Below are 21,884 nucleotides of genomic sequence, written 5' to 3'. Positions count from 1 at the left end.
ATAAAATAGTAAAAACACAATGTTAAATGATGTTAAGATACATGAGTATTAGAAGTTTCGTAATTGTATTTAGTTTTATTAGGAACTTGTTTCTCTAGATTTTTAGATGCTCATTTTGGGATCTAATCCTGGAGTAATTTAGTACAATTTTATCTATAAAACGCATACCCCATTCAATCGTAATTTGATTAACGGGTGAAATTGATGGAATGATGGTGCTGACCAATTAATTGAATGGATTCTTTGTTTATTTATTTCGTACATCAACAATGATCACTAATCAGTTCCTCACTGATTGTAAACAACAAGAAACAAGATGAGAAATGTACAATAATGTAAAGTTTAAGGGGATTTTTTTACGTAGAAAATGAAAACGCATTCGTGAAAACTTCTTCGGGATATCAATTTCTGTTGGGAACAATATTACCAGTATAGGTAGTCATTTTTCAATAAAATTCTCCTACCTAATTAGTTTCTTGCGTGACTTAATGTATCCTGAAGGTCCTGGTAATTCACCATTCCTATGAGCGCAGCTGGTTTCCTAGCTTAATCATCATAAAAGTTTTCTCATTCCATCTTCTCCTTGGATTCATATCTCTGTGCACGTTTCGTACCTCACCTATACCTTCATTCCCTCTCTTTCTCTCTTTCTTTCTCCCTCTCTCTTCCTCCTCTTTCTCTCCCTCTTCCTCATTATTTCTTTCTTTCTTTCGTTCTCTGTTTTCTTTCTTTCTTTCTTCCTTTCTTTCTCTCGTTTGCACCTTTGTTGTCAGTCATTCATGTGATGTCTTTATCTTACCGTTGTTAAGACTAACTAACTCATTCTCTTCCAAAGGTAATTCTTAGATATATCTGTTGGAAAATCTGGAAAACGAGTGTTTTCCCTCTGAAATCCGTAGATTCTCCATCATCAATTCGATTGAGCACTATCTATGCTGGGTTCGTAAAACTTGCAAACGCTTTTTTTTTCTTCTAATTTCTAATGTGTAGGATTTGTACGATGGTTGGCTCAATTTTAAGAAAGGATATTGTTGTGGATTGACATAGACAAAATTCCTACATTATCATCATTGACCAGAAACAGAAACACGATATCCGGGATGTGGACGCTAGCTATACTTCAGTAACCACTACTGCATGTAACAAAGTTGTCCACGAATGGTTTCAAATTACTTCTTGGTGTTTTTTTTGTCCGAACACACCCCTGAAATGCCGGTCAAAGTTTGATAATCCGGATCATATGTGCAAGCTTCCGATCCCTGATTTTCTGCTGCTTACGGTTTTAAATCCTCTAATATGACATCCTCTTTACGTTGAGCAGCAGCAATCATGTCATTGCTGTGCGATCAATGTCAGTCTTTGAGATCCTGAGCAGAGTTGATCGAGGGTCCCATCGCACAGACGTAAAACTTAGATCCATCAACAGCCAAGTGGGGCAGAGCTCGAAAATCCCAAATTTTTAACTGGATCATGCAATGACTTCGGATCAGCTTTCGTCCTTCGCACTCATTTACTACTGCGTTCCAAAATATGAATTTTCAAAAAAAAAAACTGATATTTATAGGAAAATTGGGGATGTAGGATTAGTGTAGTTTTTTTTTTGGTTTATTACTCTTTTTTATTAGAACATTTCAGTTTCCACTATCAGTCAAAAATAAGCACATACGAAGACTTGCATTAACGTCTGTGTCATCTGAATCAAATTCAGGCGTTAACAAAAAAAGGAGATGCTTTGCATTTTAAAGAGATCTGCCAGACGTTTTTCTCAAAAAAAAAGTGTAAAAATGTGAACAACAGGAAAGGGACAGTGAGATATTTTGCTTCAAAATCGTATCTACTTGTATCATGTGTGGATGAGTTACTCAATGAAATAATTTAGATGGTATTTCTAGAGAAAAAAAGGTATCTTCTACCTAAAAAAGTACTAAAAAATTGCTCCAACGTTATCCGATAAAATCAATTATAATCCAATAGAAACCTTAGAAATAAGGATGGATTGTATGAAAAACAGCAATTTATATTTCCTTTTCTCATGGATATCGATGTTCGGCATATGTACACAAACAATTGTATTCTGTTCGTTCTCAGCGATCATGTAAAAGGCACAAATCGAACAACAGGGGAAGAGAATTATTCAGAGCTTTTTTCGAGGACATAATTTCAGGCTAACAGAATTTAGATCATGTCGTATAAATGTCGAATACGTATATAAACATCAAAAATTAGCTTCTTCTGTTATAACATTGACGGTTGTGCATTCAACTTTTACAAAATCCATCATTTTCCTCATTTGTCTCCTTCTAAAAAAATATCTAAAATTGTTTTTATTTGGTTTTAACTGAACCAGATTGAAATCAATTTAAATTAAACTTTCAACTATATATACTATAATATTATTGCTTGAACTACCATCTAGAAACATTTAACATTGAAATTTTGTTTTCACTATGAGTTCTGCGGAAACTCCAACCAATTTTGCTTGTATAAAAAAGATCTGGAAGAGAAACTTTTTTGTTTCTGGATAACGCAGCAAATTCATGATCGACATTAGGAGATCTAAAAACACATCTTAAATAAACAAAAACTATTTACATCTCCATTGTTTATTTCATACGCTTAAATAAGTTACCTCATTTATTTCATATTCATGTATTGGGTTCGCCTTTTCAATTTTTCTTGTGCCCAGGTACAATGGGTTGACCACTGTAAATGGTTTTTTACTATAGATTTAATATATTAGTCGAAATTTTCGTCATAACGATTAGCTTTTTTTAATTTGTGATGTTATAAAATCTAAAAAGGGTCATCTCTGGATTAAAACTATTTCCACGTGTTTCGCAACTAACAGTACCTTCATTCATAAGGAATCAAAAAAAATTAAATATTAAAACATAATACTTGCTTGGCTTTTTAAATTATTTTTTCCTTTTTAAATTAACCCCTCTCTATAGCTTATCCATTTCATGTGATTGAAATTAAATAAATAATTAATATTAAAAGTAAAATATGGGGTAGACAACGATAACTAACACACGAGTTTCCCCTTCACGTATATCAATAAATGCTCTTGATTTTGAAAATATGTGGCATAAATGAGAACTACAAATTATGCGGCAATTATAAAACTTTGCTTCCTAATTCAGATATTGACAGTAACCGTTTCCATCTCTTAATAACCTGTCAGGACCTTCAAAAAAATGCGAGCTCCAAGCCAGTCCGCGTCGATCGAAGCCGTTCCAATGTTAATTAAAGCAGAAATTTTATTCTATTTTGATGAAAAATGCAAAAGTTTCCAAAAACTTTCCCTAACAGCTACATCCCATCCGACTAACCCTCAATAACGAGAATTGAACCTAATTTTATGTTTAGCTGAAGCCATTGAAATTGAAAGTTCCAGAAAAAAACGTATTCATTCCTCGAATTTTTCCCAACAGCATCATTTCAGTGGAATTTTCAAATCGTTTACCGATTTCGATTATGTCAGCACACATTTTTCTTCTGCATCCCATGCTTTCACTTCTCTGATGCAAGTAAATTTTTGTCTCAATTTTCGCGATTTCGATCGTTTTTAAATATTTGAGCAGCTTTGAAAAGCTCACCAAATACTGACGTAGTAACCAGGGCTGATCCTGGCCCTGCCATTAATAATCAGCACTTCCAGCCTTATTTAAGGATCATCTCTGTTATAATTTCGTCACCATGATGAGCTATGCAAAACACGATAGAAATCTTGCTCGTAGGCTTTGTTACTCCATGGACAGCATGGATACTATGGAATAAGTTCAACTAAAACCTTACTTGCAAAACAGTCTTGTATATTCTGGGAGTCTTGGATTGGATTTCGTCTTCTTTGTGTAGAGTTCGATTTATTAGTTAGAATTTTTCACATTTTCTTCCGTTTTTCGCAGCGTTCGAGACCTGAATTAGGATCACTCAGTTTACTGGAACTTTTAAACATTAATAGTAAAGACGAATAAGACATATAAATGTTCGAAATTATACTATTGCGTGTTCCTCCAGGAATTCTTGGTATCCACAAATTTTGCGTTCGTACGTCTGTCGCATTCTTCTACAGCTTTGACCGGAATGACGAAATTCTTTTTTCATCAAACTTTCTCTTCGAGTTAATTAATTTTTTTCTTGCTACCTCTTTTCACCCTTTCAGTTAAAATCGGCATCTCTTAATTATTTTGTGATTTTATTTTTGCAGTGAAGAGCTGAAGGAGCTTTTCATCCTCCAATTCAAGGAAGCTTTAATGGAAAATAATTTTGCCGAACTCTGGATTTTCACACGGAGTATGAGTCAACCGCCGTTTCTTAGCGATTTTTCAAAGCTGAATACTTGGGAATTTCTTCATATTAATACTCCGTCTTCCCCATTCATTAGTGATCATGCTGTGAATGTGAGCACCATCCAAAAAGGTGGATGCGAGTTGTTCCGTTGGTTTCATAACTCATTCTTACTTTTACTTTGAGCACCGAGAAAGTGTTTAATATATATCTTGCTCTGGATTAATATGAGAAAACTTGGCATGTGTGCGCTTAACTGATGTGAACAATCCCCCTTCTAGCTTGGGAAGTAATGCAGCCTTACTAAAATTAATCCTGCACCCATATTTAACCTCCACAAAACCTCCTACGTGGACAGCATTCTACACCATCTCCATTTTACTCAACAATGAGAAAAACGGCTATTCACACAATTCTTTTGTTACGTGTTTTGCTATTTTTGGTTTGGTAATTCCTATGAATTAGGATCTCTGGTTCCACGAACCAAGTCAACAACTTTCTCTAATGCTTCCCTTTAGTGTTGATAGATTTTTCAAGAAATGTTAATTTCAAAGTTCTATGTGCAGTGATTGTAATTAGTTGAAAAGTCTCAGTGTATAACTCTTCTGACTTTTTAAAAGTGAGCAGTAATGCTGTTTTTCTAAATAATATTGCTCTTTAGTCGTTGAAACGTGACAAAAATTTAATGTAATTCAAATTTTGGTGAAGCAGCTCTGATGGGAAGTAACTATGGTTTCTGATGTTCAAACTATTCCCTTATTATTGAGAAGTAAACAAAAAAAAACAGACGAAATGAGGGACCTCTTCGTTTGATAATTAATATCCTAAGAGCTGAGGACATAAGTAAAAGAAGTTCGTTTTGAATGTTTTCTTCGTCATCTAATTAGTGTAGCAAAAGAACTTTCATGAATAGAAAAAAGTCCTTTCAAGTAATTGTGACTACAGTGATGCAGCTGAATAGGCGGAAATTATCGTTGTTTTCGAGGATATTTCCAGAAGAAGCGCGACACACGTTAGTGTTTGCCGATCTAATCGTGATACTTAGTGGTTAGGCTCAAAAATCACTGTTTTGACGCTGTTTTCATGTTTACACCTCGTCCGTGTTTTATTTTAGTGATTCTAACCATCTATTCTACCTTAGTCATCATCATTCATCTTCTATGCCTTTGTTACATCTATTTCTAGGATACGTGGATTGAAGCAAAGGTAAAAAAAAACATCGTGTTGTCCTGGAGATATTGAACGTGAAGCGATATGTGGCCAATTCCAAGGCATGAAACTGTTTTTCGGAAGCAGAAAATAAAAAAAAACGTTGTGAAGATGTTAGAGACCTACATAGTTCCTTGGATATTTTAAAATTGCGCAATAATCCTAATACACCATTAAAGTACTGTTTTTCAGCTAACTGGACACATTTACAAAAAAAAAACATTCCCTGGAATTCCCCTATTCTATTATTTATGAAATGTTTCGCTGACCAAAAAGGAAGTAGACGAACAGAACAACTCGTCGAACTCGTGAAGTTCATCTCAACATTTTTGCTGTGTTTTCCTGTATTTATTCGTGTCCTTATCGGTGTTACTACGAGTTTTTCCCGAAACATTTTTCTTGGAAAACTATCCATGGGAAGTTTTCTAGTACAAAAATGAACTGTGGTTAGGTGGAAAAAAACTCTAGGTGTTGAATCTTCAACTTCTCACAATAATAACATATAATATAGAAAATTGTGGGATAAATCACATATGTACTTTAAAAGTAAAATTATCAATTGACATCAGAGCATAACAAAGAAATTATAGGCACCATTAAGCGTACATGTAATGAATATGTAGCTATAAAAATTATGTTTATCAGATGTTGGCTTTGGATTATAATTTGAAATTATACTAAGGTTATAATATTTTTTTATTAAAATTTTTTGAATCATTATCACGTATGATCTAAACTTGGTGATACGTTACAATACTGGCTTCTAAAATAAGAAAAATTCATTTTCATTTGATTTTTTTTCCATTTTTGTAATAATCCTGTAAGAATATCCTCAAATAAGCAGGCGGCGCTGCTCCACCATCACAAATAATTAATAAGTAAGCTGGTTGCGTGCGATATCTTTCACGGGTCGTTAAACTAGCTCGTACTCAATCTTTGCCCTCACAGCCCGATTTGAAAATTTGCGCAAATATTCGGAAAAAATTCCAGTGATTATCTGTTTTTTTCTAGATGGCAGTATTTAACGTATCATAGCTCAATTAGAAGGTACAACTGTAGAATTTTTCCATATTCTATGAATAAGTTATAGTGTATGGAAGCTAATTTTATCAATACTACTCATAGTTCAGGAATTAAATAATAAGATTTATGGCCAACTGAGTTTATTATTCAACTGAATCTAGCGCGTGTGTTTTCTGCATGTGGTAACGTTTGTTTTTGTGAGCACGCCTTGTTTTGGCCTCCTTTCACGAGTTATTTCGTCTCGTATTATTTTTTTTCCCCAATAAAATCCATTTGTACTTAGCTGGGTGCGATACTAGGGTTAATTATCAGCAAATAATCAAGCATACAACCCGCATCTAGCACCATAACGTTGCTCTCAGCCAGGAAATATCATCCTTTAACAATCAATTTTCTTATGTACACCATCCTGGTTCATCGCTCTTAGCTATTGTTTTCCATCTCCACGCTCCATTATGCATAATGGATATATTAGGGAATTTTGTTCCTTTTCGATTCCATAAATGGAGTTCACTATGGTGTATTCGAATTCCCAAACCTCGTGTACCGCCCTCCCTCCCTCTTCTCTGTCTCGTTCACCAAGCGCCAATCTCAATTCGATTTCAGTTCTTCCGCAAAGTTCATTTATCAAACCAACGAAAGCGTTCAGCATCACATTTGATTATTTCATTTGATTCGAGCGTGAGAAGCGTAATAGAAGTGTGAATTCACGCAAAGAAACCTGAATTGCATTGCAATACGAGATCCCTGGATGGAATGGCAAAACGAGGATCAATGGTCTTGTCTGGCGTCTCCAACTACGCCCAGTCACCTCTTCTCAATTCGCCACCCCAAAATTGTTCCTCGACTTCTGCACTAATGAGCACTCTTGCCATTTAACAACGCGAAACTTTCTCAGTTCTTTCCAATTTCATCGCTTCTCCTAACTCTCTTCATAAAAACAATTGTCCATGTTTCTAAGGACAAAACGTGAATTCTGCTAATTTCGCTTCGGTCATTTGTATTCAAATTTGAGATTTCTTCAAGAATTCAGCAAAATTAAAATCGTATTTCGAGTTTCTACTGTACCGTTCTGTTTTAGCGAAAATTACTACTTCTGTGACCACCTTAGAAGATTTAATTGCTTACCGGTGCTGCTTTACCCAAAAAGCTCCCTATTTTTTGTAAATGTAACTCATATACCACTCAATCTTCGCAACAAAACGACCTTAACTTCAACTTGAACTTCTGGTGACGTACATAATTGAAAGAATTAAAACAGAGCGATCTCTTGTTTTTGACTGACTGACTGTTAACAAGACGAGACACGAATTTTGAACCCTTACTAATCCCAAATCCATGTCTACGCTGGTGTTGATCCTAGAAACACCAACGTATTCTTCTCTGATCTGCTGTTGCCAAGATTATATGATAATCTGATGTTCCACGCTTCATCGTGTTTTCACATTAACATTTTTGATTTTTATTCGCTTCTGATGTGATGCATTCTCTTTTTCTCCTTCAATATCAAACCCAATTTCGTAATTTGAAGCGATTTTTGAAAATACAAGCAGATAAAGTTTGTGTCTACGTGATTCCTCCTCTTCATAAGCTTTGGCTTGCTCTTCCATTGTCCAAGCGTACTCGAAAAAGTTGCAGTGGGTGGTCCTCCTTCAGTGTCATCACACGTCTCCCAAAACCGCTGAATAGTCCAATTTTAAAGAAGCCTGAGGGACATTAAGCCGTTTTCAAATCTATGATTAGCTACAGTCTTCTTTACGAGTAACTAAGATGCTTTTTCTGGAAGAATATCCAAGTACGATACATGTTTTTCATCGCTCTAGTTAAATACAAACATGAACATTTACTAATAGCTCAATGCTCCTGGTGGGCATGATTTCACACATTTATTGAGTTCTGTGGTGAAATAGAAAAAATTTTAAAGAGAATGAGCAATTATCATCGTAAATTCTAAACTTCACGAGTTTTTTCTTCTTTCTTCACAGTTTTTTTTCGCTTCGTTGAGCTGATATGTATTTTGCCAGCGTTTAATATGTGCTGATAGATTGTGATCGAGTTTGTTGGGCCGTGTCTTTGGCAGCCGTCGTTGGACTATGCGCCACGCCCTACGAGAAAGCAACATACTGCAGCTTTCCAACTCGTTTAAGTCGACTTCTCCTCAATAACATTTCTTGTGGTTTTTCATTCGTTTCCGCCCTAAACGTTTCTCACCTCTTCCCTAACGTACAGACTCTTCCTGAATGAACAATCAGTTTTTTTTTCCACTCACTTCTATCGACTCGTACATACGTTCGAACTTTCCTCTATTTGGAAGTTATCCTCATCCATGATTTCACTAAGATATTCACCAGCCGCTCCAGGGCTTCACATCATGGCGACCAGTGTCGGTGAAAAGCCGACCATATCGCACAAAATGCTGAAACCAATGGAACGTGCTCATGCATGGGCAGGACGCCAACTGAACAGAGCTCAACAGATGATCCGTGAGCTATCCATATCTCACGTCGACCCCAGGGAAATTTCGCTTCAGTGAGTCTTCAACCAATGAAGCATATCTTTTGATGAGTCGTAGATCGACGATCACTACCATAGCATCCGAACAATGAAAACAATAATAGATAATTCCTATTTAACATAACAATTCTTCATAGAATCCGTAAACATAAACGATGAAGGATAAGAACACGAGTTTTCCTGGATGCCGCATCAGCTCCAAGCCAATCGCGAAAAACATGCCACTGCAAATGTAGTTTTTATTTTCACGCTTCGTTGACACATGAACGGGAATCGTAGCTGCTTGTTTGATTCATTCATGGATTATGTTTGGTTGTTACTAAGCTTGATAATATATTCTCATTATGTCGATATTATCCTGATAGCAGTCTTGGATGCTGCGGGATTCACTAATTGCTCACGCATTGCAACTGACCAAACTTCTATGTGAAATGTGCAAAGACCACAAATCTAACATAGTTTTTGGTATCTTTTTAGAATGAGGAACAAAACAAAAGAGAAATTATCAAGTGAAATTGTTTTTGTTTTTCTATTTTTTATTCTCTTTTCTCATCAAAACACGACACGAAGAGTCCCGTTTTGGCAGTGAACAATATATTTTTACTAGTTAAAATCGCACAAATGCACTAAAAAGTAGCAGAATATGCACTACTAAGGATGAGGAAGCCATCTATAGTTCTGTGGGACTTTGAAGCATTTTCCAGTAGAGATTTGCAGCATAGGGACTTTTTAGGATTAATCCATGGGATACATATCCTCATATGCATTGCTCCTGTTCTCCACTATACTATATCGATTCATCCAGTTGTTTTCATTGAGATAATTACGAATTTTTAGCAGAGAGAACATAGCATTTATTAGCTTTCATTACTGGTAACGGGAAGCAATTTCCTAAGATTTTTCTTTGCTCACTGCTTCAAGCAGAAATTAACTCGCATTCTACTACAGATTTAAATTTACGGAAAATCTCTTTGTTCGATGAATTTCGCGGACTTCTTTTAATTAAATCGCTAGAGTGAGTAGATTTCCGAGAAGACGTTATGTACAAAGTTTTCAGCATCCTTCTCTCGTTCTTTCTTTGCTTTAATTATATTACGCTTATTTCTTTTCTATTTTATTCAAATATTCGTTTTCTACAGATATTAAATGTTGAACTTGCGAATTATCTAGCATAGTTAGTAATCATAGCGTATTTTGGGGATTTTGCAAACTTTTCGACAATTTTGATGTCAATACAACATGTGAGAACTATTTCCGAGACATCTAAATGTTTACGGTACTGTCCGGGGATTATTCAGCCTTTTAGCGAGAGGTGATCCGTAAACAATAACCTGATTAGGAGGGGAAACGCTTGATCTTCATGATAAGAAATTCATTTAAAAAAGATCTACGTTCTTTTTTACTGCCTATATTTAAAAATATTTCAGTTGTTGCAACGCATTAATGCTTCGTATTGTGGCTCCACTTCGTTTTCTTTCTTTTCTTTAATGTCCTTATTTTAAGCAACATTCTACTACTTCTGATTTGGTTTTCTGAACCATAAGTGTAAATTCATATTCAAAAATGACAACAAAAGTAAAAGTATATAAGAACCTCTCCATCCCTCTGGAGTTAGTTAGAAAACAAACAGAGACATGGCAAAAAAACTGAAATTTTCAATAATCCAGGATATAGAATGTGTTATTGTGAATAAACTCGTCCAACTATTGTCGTATGTATGTATTACAAAGTTTTATTCCCGAAATTTCTCCTGGACTTTCTTTTCGCCATGGAAATGTGCGATTTTGAAGAGTTTACCAGCACTCGAAGGGGGCTAGCTTTTGATTTGCTGGCGTACAGTTGAGGTACAGTATGCGTATAAACGTGAACAAACATTCCCACAGCGAAATTGAGTGCCGTTGCGATATTTCGCTGTTTTCACAATGAAAGCACATTACATTTTGAAGAATATCAAATAAAAAAGGAATATTTATGGGAAAGTGTAGCGAAGGAGGAAAAGACAGAACAAAACTGTATGCTGATCATAGAAATGAAAATCTAGCAGAAGATAACGCAATGTTAAATAGCAGCGGTGGCCTACTGTAGTCGCATCGGGACCAAATTGCGGTATTTTGATATAAGGGACGATTACACATCAAGAATTTGCAAAATATCATTAAATTTCTACAAATATTGAATTTTCGAAATTATGAAATATCTGAATTCCGCTAACGGAACGTAAAAAAAATTTTTTCTTTATATGGTCATTCGTTCACAGTTTCTAATTGTATGAGCACTCCATTAATTGGGAATTTTCAAAGAAATGTTTGGAATTTCAAGCGCATCAGACCATCCACTTCAATCCACAAATAATTCCTCACTAAAGCAAATTCATCTGCTCCTGAAAATGAAAAAAAAGGCAGGATGAAATTTTATTTTTAACCACTGAGCTAAATGTGCTCAGAAAAGATTTTCTACTGTTTGTTTTAAAATTTCTAAATTTCTTGCAGCAGTACCTCTTCATTTAAATATATCCTATAGGTAATATCCTATGTGAAGAAAAGATTTACAAAGAAAAAAATTTTGATCAAATAAAAGACCTACCACTATTTTTTTCTACTGTGTTCGGAGATGCACTTAATTTGGGTTCATACCATCATATTCTTTTCTATCCTCCTTTGGGAGATTTTTCTAGGAAACTGCTGCAAATTTACTGTGTTATTACATTTACCAGCCTGAACGTTCGGCTAAAGCCAGACTTCAGCCTTTTTTTTGGTGTTTTCCTCACTCGCCTTCACCGATCAATAACAAATAACAGCAGCGACATTTTTTGTAAAATTAGAGTTGCTTTTTTCTATCAACGCTCTCTTCAATTTCGTTTACCCAAAAATTTAAGCATAGATGTAAGATTCTATGGTTTTTCCCTAAGCGCGTCAGTTCTACATTTGGAGAACAATCAAACTTGATTTTACATCTATGTTCCTCCCAAATCTCCGCAATTTGGAAGCATTATTTAAAGTGTGAGTCTCCTCCGTTTCCAACTGATAGCAATAGATGATGTGCTAGCATGAAATGACGTGAAAATCACTATCGTAATGATAAAAATAACGTTCTTCGTCAGATCGCGTAAATTGTTGGCTACTATGTGCTGTATTTAAGCAGCCGCTCGCACGTGTATTTCTTCCTTTTGAAAAAAGGATGTTAGCAGCGTTATGGAGACATGCTGGGAATTAGATATGTGAAGGAACCATAGAAACCCATTCTACTGCGTTGGGGCTCTCGCGCACCAATCCGACGCAGTAGAAAACGTCTCTCCCCACTCTGTAGCTTTCTGGCACCGGCGCACCATTTCAATCCCGTGGGACCCGTGGCACCCCATTTTACAGCTATCTGGCTCCAGGGCACGAATTCGACACTATAGTACCCCTCTCACCCAATTTTACCGCGTTGAGGTTCCAGCGCATCAAACCGACGCCATGGTGTCCGTCTCCCTCTCCTCTTGGAACTTCTTGACTGAGACACACACATATAGAGACGCACACACGAGACCGAATAAGCCCGTTATTATACGACATGATAGTTTGCAAATTTGGAAGCATACATTAACATAAAAGTTTATTTACCCTCAATAACATATGAGAGAAACTAACTTGCCTTATCAAATCCAACATACATCCAAACATTGCTTTGCACAATGGATAAAAGCTAGAGTGCTCGGCTATCAGGTGCATGACAAAGGTTCGGCATCTCACCGGTGAAGAGTTTTGCATCATTATGGAGTACTTTCGTGACACACATACACACACATACAGGAACGGACTAAGCGCGTTGTTATATGGCATGATTGATTGGAAATTCGTCATGGCATTTGGACACATTTTAATCGATCAAATTGAATAATATACTTTTGTTGAACTATGTTCGATTATGAGTTATTGCATGGAATTGTTCATTTGCTGCTGTCAACATGTAATGTGAAATTTGGGTTTTTTTTTAACATCTTATTTGACTTATTTTTCTAGTATGCATGGAATTGTTGATGAAATTACAGTCCATAAAAATATTAAAAATTAGAGGCACTTCTTTATTTTCCCTTTCGTTATTTAACTCTACGTTACAGTAACTCAATTCTATCGTAGAAACTTGGATTTTGTAGAAAAATACGTCATCCACATAATCCCTTCATAGCCATCGCATTTTCTGCACAAAATCTTGTTCTGTTAATTCAATTCTCTCTGAGCCATTGGTAAATTGGTTGTGATTTAGGAGAACAATGTTAGATCCAAAAACAGAAAGATAACTGATAAGTTTGTACTTCAACTCATATATACGCTATCCACAAAGTAGGACACAGGACGAACTCCACAAAAAAAAAACCAAATTTTGAGAAATCTATATCTATCGATGAAGAATCACTTTTATCTGATAATAATTACTATTTTATCGAAAAAGAACATAACGGGTACATCCATAATCAAACCATTTGTTTGAAAAAAAAAAACCTAAAACACAGAAGAATTTTTTCCTTCCTCAGAAAAAGTTTTTTGTGTCTTTTTGAAAAATCATTTTTATCTGGTAGTAATAAGTTTTTTGTCAATAAAAAGCAGTGGATACCTCCATAACCGAACTGGGTGGCCGAAAAAAGCCTAAAGTGCTTAAAAGAAGTTCTTTTCCAGAAAAATGTTTTGTAAATTTTTGCTACCAATGTTTTCCAGCAACATTAGGAGATACTCTGGTCGATTTTTCCAGAATTCCTGAAGGAAAAACAAGAATATAAGCTAAACAATCCCTCTTCGTTTATGTTCAACTATCCTCCATATGAGGACAAATTTCGTACAATTTTTTCTCTTTGCATCTAAAATGCTCCTCGTCTGTCTTCTTCGGCTTTTCCCTGCCAGCTAATAGCATTAATTTCTAATCAGAACCTGAGTGTTTTGAGAAATGAAATGATTTCAAGGAAGAACACGAATTGCTGTTGTTTTCAATGATGCGAATGTTCTGTTGTTGCCGCCAGGAAGGAGGCACTAATGCAACCACCATAACACATCCGACATCATTGATGAAAGAGAATAGGGCAGATGATTTGTTCCAAAGGAGGACTTAAACATCCACGTGGCTAATTTAAAATTCCGTTTTCTCTACGTTCGACACTTGGGAGGTGAAAACTGGAAGAGCAACGAAAAAAAGAGTCTTCGCAAGAATTTTCTTCGAGAAAAATCTCTGGAGTCATCTTCACTGTTTATTTTGTTTAATGCTAAATATAAAGCAGATTTAAGGTGTATGGAGTGTGTGTTCTGAGAATTAGATCCGTTAATCTAGAGAGTCCCTGAAAAATAGATTCCCCGAAGTTTCAACAGCATCCTGATGAAAAGGCACAACTGAGCCGCAGCTGATTTTTTCTGTTATTTTTTCGTCATTCTCGCCTTCTCGCTCAAGAATAGAATTCTTGAGCGACTCCTAACTATAGTGAAGAAAAGGAAAAAAAGAAATGAAGGAAGGGAGGCTCCTTGCTCCAGAAAACTTGACAAAGAGTAGTCCAACGGATTTAGTTAAGAAGAAATGAATAGATACAATTGCTTGCTTAGGAAATTGGAAAAGTAATAGTGATCATAGATTTCTATTTGTGAGTGGCAGCTCAATCCTACTATAACAAGGAATTGTGCCCTCCGAAGTCACCACGAACTTACAGAAGCAGGAAATTCCTCGGAACGACGCTTTGTAGACTTATTAGTTGCATTTCACCTGTTCTTTGAGGACAACAGCGTGGTCTTCTCTTTTGAATTCATTCCAATCCATGTATGGAATAATGGTCCTCGTATGAACGTTTTCATTTCTGGATTACTTGTCGCTGAAATAGCAGCGGTGGTTTCACCGTAAGCGACGTCAACTATACAATTTCCTCCTCTGTCCTGCATGCTTCCAACGAACATCAAAGACGGTGGCAGTTTTGCATTTTTGAGTCGATTCCTCATCGCGACTTCTGGAAAATTTTGTTCTTAATGGGAAGATTGGCAGCTGCAGATTCCCAGACGACGTTTTACGACGCTCTGCTTTTGTCTCCTTGGAACTACGAGATCGGACGCCATCTTGTTTCTGCTGAACCTACAACATCGGACAATCCCCTTTCACGATCTTCTGGGCAACCAACAGTACCACCAGGATGGATTCCCCATCCGCAAGGTGCGCAAAAGTAACTCGACGAGAAAACGAAGCACAAGTCCGGCGATCATCAGATGATCAACGTGTTCTAGGAAATGTGTAAAAAAAAAACACCTTCGACGACTTTCTAACTTCTACGAGTTCTCATTCCCACGCACTTTCCGGACTACCTTTATAAATGTTTGAGGAGGGGGACAATAGTTTCCAGCCAGCTTCTATTGATTCTACTTTCTACTCACGAATCTGAGGTGGTGCGGATTTCAGGTGGCGTATTCGTATAGTATATTATGGCGAGGGGGATGATTCCGTTCATTTCTTCCTGATTGCCGTAAAAAACGGTACGAAAGACGCTGTGAATGCACAAGGCTGGCGCGCTCCAATAGAACTCGTTGTAGAAAATAACACGCCGGAACGCCCAAAGCCGTATCGTCCGGGCCGTTTTTTACGGCAATTAAGAAGAAATGGACGGAGTCACGCTTCTCTTCATAATCTACGATCCCGTATACTCCACCTGAGATCCGTATCACCTCAGATTCGTGGGTGATGCCTTTAAGCCCCGTAGATGTACATTATTGAATGGAGTAGAACCTGGAAGAACTATGGTAATCTTCCTCAGAGATAATTGGGTTAAATCTAATGAATTTTGTGAGCTATTTTTAGTATTAATAGTTTATCACCTATTTTTATAATCCTAATAGCGTAGCCGCCTTATCAGCGACGCGAAAACTCATTTTTTTTTTACCAGTTAACGTTTTGCATTCTAATGTACCGCTCAGCGTTAAAATTATTTCAAAGAAACATTTCCGATCTACTTTACGCTCTTTCAAATTATGAGGATTCTAAGTAAAAAAAAACAATAACGATACATAAGCAAATTTCATGGATTCTTCGTATAGACTATAGAATAGCTGTTTACTCTTGAAAAAAAAACATATCCTAGTTTTTTTTTTGTGCTATCTCCATGAAAACTTTCTGAAGATTGAAATTATCCGGTGGTGTGTCATTTTCGCTTCAAAGATGGTTTATCATCGTTTCTTAACATCCCATGGGACCTACACTCGTCCCGTCTTCGTATCTCCGATACCATCTTGTACATATAAATAAATAGTCAGCCATTTATTGTAATTATGGTTTCTCTAAACTGTCGCCTTTTATTTTATCTATATAATTGTACTTTATATTATATTTATGCAACTACTTTTTTATACTTTATATTTTGTTTATGCATTTATACTTTATATTTTATTTATACATTTGTACTAGTTAAAGTCAACTAACTAACAGTATATGATTCTTGCTTTAGAACTGCATTCTTCTTCTTTGCGTAGTCACGAGCTAATTATTATTATAAAATTATTAGAATTATATTATTATAGAATTATTATATTATAAAAGCACTGTTCATTTTTTTTTTTTTTTTTTTGCAATTTAATGACAACGAATCCTATAGAAATAAAGACTTGCCTTTTTTCAAAGCTTTTAATAGATACATGCATAAGTTTTTGTTTTATTTTTCTTTTCGTAATTTCCAACCTACAATTTGTTGTTTTTCATGGAGTGTGGGCTTAATTGTAGCGTTTCACACTTGGAAAATCTCCTAGGTTGCTCTACGTTATAATAACTTAACCTGTTTTTAGTAATAACAGATGCTTCCAAGCAGTACATTCAGAAATATTTCTGAGCATTCGAGCAAGAATTCCAATTTCTGGAGTGATGACGGATTTACGAGCAGTTCATTTCGTCAGTTCGTCATTGCTGGTCTAAATCTATCTCAATTTGATTTTGTGAGAGCACAAAAACAGACATAAAATGGATGTAGGATAAAAATTTGAGTAAAGAGGTTGATATATACCAGAACCGAGATGGTGTTACCTCATATGTATAGTCATATCACATTACGTGTACTCTCCAACTCAGCATATAAATTTTAAGTTTTCCGTTTTTGGCATTTTTCTTCTATACGTTTACTGCCCCCTCGCCACTATGATCCCACAAATTCTTTGAAATCCGTGCACTTGTTGTTTTCTGTACGTACTGGTTTTGGATTCAGTTGCTAGCAGTTCCTAAAAGTTTCATTCACTATAACTTGTCTAAAGTATGCAGAGTTGAGGGTGAATGCGCAAAACGATGGGAAAGCGATAGGGTAGGCGTTGATGAGGGAAAGAATGCATTTCACGTGTGAGAACGTGTCGGGGAAAAAACGAGGATATAAGGAAAAGATATGAAAATCGTGAAATAATACTTCTCAATAACGTTCACGAATCATAACATTTACCTTAGGTCTGTGGAAAAATCTGCAATAGTGTTATAAAAGCCAAAAAGGAAAGATTTTTGCCGAGAAACACTGTGTGAACATCCTTGGAGATGAGGAGTTCGTCTGTAAACTTCTACAAGGGGAGGAGGCTCTCTTTCCACAGAGAAAAAAACAACGTGTTCAAAAATCAGGGTTTTTTTCTCAATTTTTGGAACAATTTATCGTACCCGGCTCCGCTGTATGATGTACTTGAATGATAAAAATCAGTAGATGAATTTGTTGAATCCTCCACAACTAACAATTTCCTGAGAAATTTTCCTTCCTTTTTAAAACTCTGTATGTTGGGAGAAAAGAATTTGAAAACTGTTGTTGGACTTAATTGGAAAACTTGGAAATGTATTTTTTTTGTGTTTTCCTAATCATCACAATACAAATTTTAACGGTTCTCTTCAAAATTGAAAAAAAGAAATTTTAATCGAATCATGACATCGTTACTCACTTATGGACCATACCACCTTCTATCGTTCACTGTTGATTTCACTACTGTAGCATCCTGCAGGGAATTTTTGAACAGCTACAGTATACTATGCGAAAGGACGCTTTTTTTTTACAAATGGTGGATTCTGATACGGGCACGTCGCATTTGCGGGGGTGGATGGCTATGTTTGTGTTTTATGCTAGATAACTTTGGAAAAACTTGCAGCTCACAATTTCATGCATCAGTTTACTCACTTTGACGTTTCACTTTAAAAACTGGCTCAGTTTCGTATTCATAGGATACCGAACGACAAAAAAAAATCGTATAGAATGACATCCGTGAATTCTTCATATGGATTTTAGTTTATATTTTGCTGCAATCAGTGTACGATTCTCGTTTATATCGGAAGAAGTCTTAGATACTATTTGGAAAAATAAACGGCTGAATACTTCAACTATTTATTGTCACGCAATACTCTTTATTCACAAAATCATCTAGCATTATCATAACTTAGAAATTTAAATTGAAAAGTTTATAAAAATTCTTAACAACTTAAATCAACTTCGGGATATTAACGCTTTACAACCTATAAAGTCAGTTCCAATAATTTATGCTAGAATTTATTAAAAATAATAGTATGACAGTTAGAAATGTAAGAAGAAATGTTCAATTATATTTCAAATACTTCCGAAAACTGTTTTACTTACAATTAAAAAGTGAGAGGTGTTCCGGTGAAAGCAACAATTTCATCAAATTATGGAATTACTTTAAAATTAGATGCCGTAATGGTCCTATAAATACCAGATGGTCAAACAAATTAATTTCCAACTACATTGTGACTTTGCTTTAGCAGATGAATATGGAATTCATCCTAAATTTGTCAGAAATAGTAAATTTAACTTATTTTGCTAAATGTGGTATACTTGATCCTGAAGGAAGTTCTGGAGTATTAAGAAAGCTTTCTTAACTTTTGTAAATCTTCATATGAACAAATTTATTATTTTAACTCTTACGACACTCCTGTAGAACTACAATCTCCTCAAGTAGAAGACGTATACACTTGTTTAAAGGTTGCATACCACAAAACTGACGATGTTGAGCTCTATCCAAGAAATGATAGGGTTAACGGTACAGATTACGGTTATGAGTATGTTCACGCTGAATTCCCTCGAATCTCGAACTTAAAAAACAGCGTGAGAAACAACCTTTGCGACCGAATTTTCGTACAAGGCACCTTTTTACAACGCGTTATTCTTGTACATATACCGCATCTGTCAGCGAACAGACGATAATCAGTGAAGTTTCCAAGCAGCATATTCAAGTGTAACCAAAAAATGGGCTGTTGAAAGTATGTGAGAGTAGAGTAGAGTAAAGATAGCGTTTTAAATTGCCTGTTGGGAAAATTCGTACGCCTCCCACGCAGTTTTCCACGGCCTTTTTACGTCGAATAACGCAAATTGAGCATAAACACGCTTCAATTCGTAATCAACACCTCTAACTCTACTTTTTTCCTGGAAAGATCCTTACATCATTTTCACTTTATCATCTTCTTTTAAAACGTTAGAGAGCAAATTTTTTTTTGCATATATCCGCCGCATGGAACTTAATGTATTTTTTGCACTCCAATTGTCCGACTACATCGTTAGACAATTTCTCAAAAAAAAAACAGATTATTATACCATTAAATATTTCATAACCACTCATAAAGTGCTTTTATGATGCTGTTTACCAACATCGTACATTCTCCCCTATAGAATAACCGAATTTATGATTTTCTAGAGAATAGGTTTACATTATTCAACAACTACAAAATTTTACTTCATCTAGCTAACGACTAGAAATTTTCTCATTCACATTATCGGTGATTAATGTTTCAATTTCTGGAAACTTTGCAGTCGCTGGTTTGAATAGTTTCAAAGTCAGTGCAGCTTGTCTAGCATTAGTATCTGAATGCCATAAGCTTATTAAAAATTCCATTCATCTAATGACACAGTAATAAGACATATTTCTTAATGTCATTGCTTTCCTGCTGCCTTATTAGGGTTTTTCATGCGTTTGTCTCTTGCAGTACTTTTTCTTTTTCATGTTTCCCGTTAATTAATGTAGCTGTACTAGTATTCACGTAGTTGAGACATTAGATTATGAGCACCTTTTTTTTAGCTAATTTATTAGGATTCATCAAATATGATGCTTCTGACCATGCATTCGAAAGCGTGTATTGCAAATTCTAACAAAAAAAAAACAACGATTCAGGAAGGTACGGGAACAATTTTTTTTGTCAATTATTTTCACGAACAATCAGAAATTCTCACATGGTCCATTTGGGGGGAATTGAGTCTTTTTAGGAATCGATGGACGCTTTCATTCAGTGGAAATAAACTATGCAGAATCAAATATAGGCTTCGTGCGTCTTTCAATCTCTGCAGAATATCTGAAATTGTTTGTTAGGTGGATGTTTTCGAGGAGATTTTCTCATTAAAATGGGAAATGCAAGTCTTTATGAGTTACGCAAAACGAAACTATCCAATAATGTTTTTTCAGACGAGCTTTGATGTTCATTTGAGAATCAGTAACAATCCGGTATAGCTGTAATAACTGCCACATACATAAGATAGTATTTTGAAGGTGGCTGTTGACTGGAGGGTGAAGCCGAACCCTATTGTTCTTCATGACTAGGGCGGAATTCTTTTCAATATTTATGCTATACGAGCTCCTTTTTTTCCTACATTATTCATTCGAGAAAGTTCGACTTTTCCGCCCTGTCCTCAGCGTGGACTTTCCTCCCATTCCCTTCCCCTTATGTTTAGACTGATTTCAGGATAGTGTTCGAATTTCTGTAGAACGTCGTTGGTGAGACATTCAACCGATGTTCGCGCTTATCTGTCCTTGTTTATCCTCATCCAGCGCTTTCACGCATATCCTAATTGAACGTCTCTGACTCTTGCGGAAATATCTCAAACCAAATTATGATATGGCCCCGGGTTGTGTGTGCGTGCAATCCACATTTGATTATGAAACCCCGTTTTATTATCTGCTGGTGTGCGTGGGGGGTGTGGCTTGAGGCAGTGGTATGAGGGCAGCGCGACTCCGGCCGGCTCGACGAAAGATGTTAGATTTTCAATATTCGTAATTGTTTCCTCTCAAATTTTCGACCTTATTTACTTCCGTTGGAACATTTTTTGAAAAAGTTTTTATCCATTGTCAAAAGTACAAGAGTGCAAGCATAAGGACATTTTTTTCATCCGCTTTTATCTTCAGTCGAATTTCTTCTTTCGTTTTCCTGCAGCGGTCATGTGAAAAGAAAAAGTTCATTGTTCGCTTTCCCGGAAACCTCATGCTAAACTCTGTATAAGTGGAGAGAAAATCCAGAACGCAACTATTTACTTCTTTGCTCGTAGAAACCACAAGTCAAATTTTACTTTTTCATGCTAACTTGAAGATCCCGAGAAAAAAAAAACATGAAACAGATCTAAATATTTTGAACTCTAGGCACTGGCTTCCTAACGTAACACATCAAAACAATGCAATACGCGTCTGTAACTTCTTAACAAATTCTAGGATATTAGTAATAACAGCTTAGCACAATTACAATCTTGTCGTTGGTTAAATTTAGAAGCGCATATGTGCGAAAATGAAGCTAAATTGAAATATGAAGTTAGATAAATTCAATAAATTTATGACATGAAGTTAAATAGATTCGTAGTCAAATCTTTTTTATGCATACGAATACATCTATGGGATACATTTTGATCAGTTTGATCGGTGATTTAGAAATACTCCTTTTACGAACACACCAGTAATATTCGAATAATTCACTTTAAACCCGTAACTTTGTTATATGAGGTTTTCCGCGATTACTTCCTTCCACATGCATGAAAGTAATACTCATCGACGTGTGCAGCTATGGACAACAATGCATATTTCGTCCTAACATATTTCGTTCAGAACTAAGGTTCATAGGAATTTCATAGGAATTTC

The 21,884-nt window shown here is 35.8% G+C and overlaps 1 protein-coding gene across 3 annotated transcripts in view; it reads left to right on the top strand.

Moving 5' to 3' along the window:
• RB195_026002 (uncharacterized protein) overlaps nucleotides 1-21,884 on the top strand; it is a gene marked incomplete at both ends in the record, with an annotated part of 65,771 nt that overhangs the window by 31,149 nt on the left and 12,738 nt on the right. For 2 of the 3 annotated variants that reach the window (XM_064214357.1, XM_064214355.1), the window contains one exon: nucleotides 8,863-9,051. The exons of the other annotated variant lie outside the window; for it this stretch is intronic. In XM_064214357.1, the coding sequence (XP_064070237.1) occupies nucleotides 8,863-9,051 (189 nt within the window). The remainder of the gene's footprint in view (nucleotides 1-8,862; nucleotides 9,052-21,884) is intronic. 3 annotated transcript variants of the gene reach the window in all.

The sequence above is a fragment of the Necator americanus genome, chromosome X, assembly GCF_031761385.1.
Source record: "Necator americanus strain Aroian chromosome X, whole genome shotgun sequence".
Classification (NCBI taxonomy): Eukaryota; Metazoa; Nematoda; class Chromadorea; order Rhabditida; family Ancylostomatidae; genus Necator; species Necator americanus.
The sequence above is the reverse complement of the archived record's forward strand: the minus strand, read 5'-3'. Positions and strand labels throughout refer to the sequence as shown.